General features: G+C 43.4%; 1 protein-coding gene across 1 annotated transcript in view; it reads right to left on the reverse strand.

Annotated features, from left to right (window-relative positions):
• Positions 1-204: 204 nt before the first annotated feature.
• Positions 205-1124, reverse strand: part of Ptges3l (prostaglandin E synthase 3 like) — a 5703-nt gene continuing 4783 nt past the window's right edge. Inside the window, exons 5-6 of the mRNA XM_013354415.2 lie at positions 316-405; positions 205-261 (exon numbers count right to left, since the gene is read on the reverse strand). Of these exons, the coding sequence (XP_013209869.1) occupies positions 205-261; positions 316-405 (147 nt within the window). The remainder of the gene's footprint in view (positions 262-315; positions 406-1124) is intronic.

Consider the following 1124-nt stretch of genomic DNA (forward strand, 5'->3'; position numbering starts at 1 on the left):
ATATCTGTGAGATTCACACTGGTCTATATATAGCAAGTTCGAAACCACCCAGAGCTACATAGTTAAGACCCTTTCTCAAAAATAAACAAATGAAGTAATAAATCTTTAATTTTTCTCTTTTAAATTTCACTAATACTTATTGCTCTTATTTCTACTAAATAAACAAAAAATAAAATATACAGCATATCAGCACCAGGGACTGGCCTACTTAGGGAGTTTCAGTAGCCCCGCCCGGCCCTGATGATTTCCCCAGCTGGCTGCCTGTAGACAGACACAGAACAATTGAGAGGGGCAGCAGGGAGCGGTGCCTCCTACCTCTGCGTAATGCTCCACCTGAGCCAGTTCCACCTCGTCATCTCCTTCCCAGTCTCTCCAGTTATCAAAGTCCACAGAGAGCCACACGGGCTGCAAGAGGAAGCATAGGTGTCACAGGCAGGAAGGACAGAAGCAAGCGGACATGAATCTACTTAGTGCCAAACACAGCCAAGAACAGCAAGGTCTGAAAAAGCACAGAGTTCTATGCTCCAAGGGCTGATTGGCAGGCAACTCAAAATTCTAGAACTCAACCATGCAAGACAGATAAGCTGCATTCCCTAGAGTCAGAGGCAGCCCTTTGTTGCAGGGTATTTGTACACTGTGGGAAAATGTATTGCTGTGGTTGGTGTAATAAAAAGCTCAATGGCCAAAAGCTAGGCAGGAGGTATAAGCGGGACTTCTGAGCAGAGAGGACTTTGGGAAAAAGAAGGCAGAGTCACTGGTCAGCCTTGGAAGAAGCAGCTTGGGCATTGCCTAGAGATGAGGTAATGAACCACGTGACAGAACATAATTTAAAGTAAATGGGTTAATTTAAGTTATAAGAGCTAGTGGGACAAGCCTAAGCTAAGCCTCCCGCAACAGTCTAGCTTTCATAATTAATTTTTAAAAAAGATTTATTTATTTGTCTGTTTGTTTGTTAATTAAGTATGCAGTGTTCTGCCTGCAGGCCAGAAGAGGGCACCAGATTTCATTACAGATGGTTTTGAACCATTATGTGGTTGCTGGGAATTGAACTCAGGACCTCTGGAAGAGCAGCCAGTGCTCTTAACTGCTAAGCCATCTCTCCAGTTTTGGTTTTTGTTTTTTTT

Source organism: Microtus ochrogaster, unplaced genomic scaffold (assembly GCF_000317375.1).
Source record: "Microtus ochrogaster isolate Prairie Vole_2 unplaced genomic scaffold, MicOch1.0 UNK44, whole genome shotgun sequence".
In the NCBI taxonomy this organism is placed as follows: Eukaryota; Metazoa; Chordata; class Mammalia; order Rodentia; family Cricetidae; genus Microtus; species Microtus ochrogaster.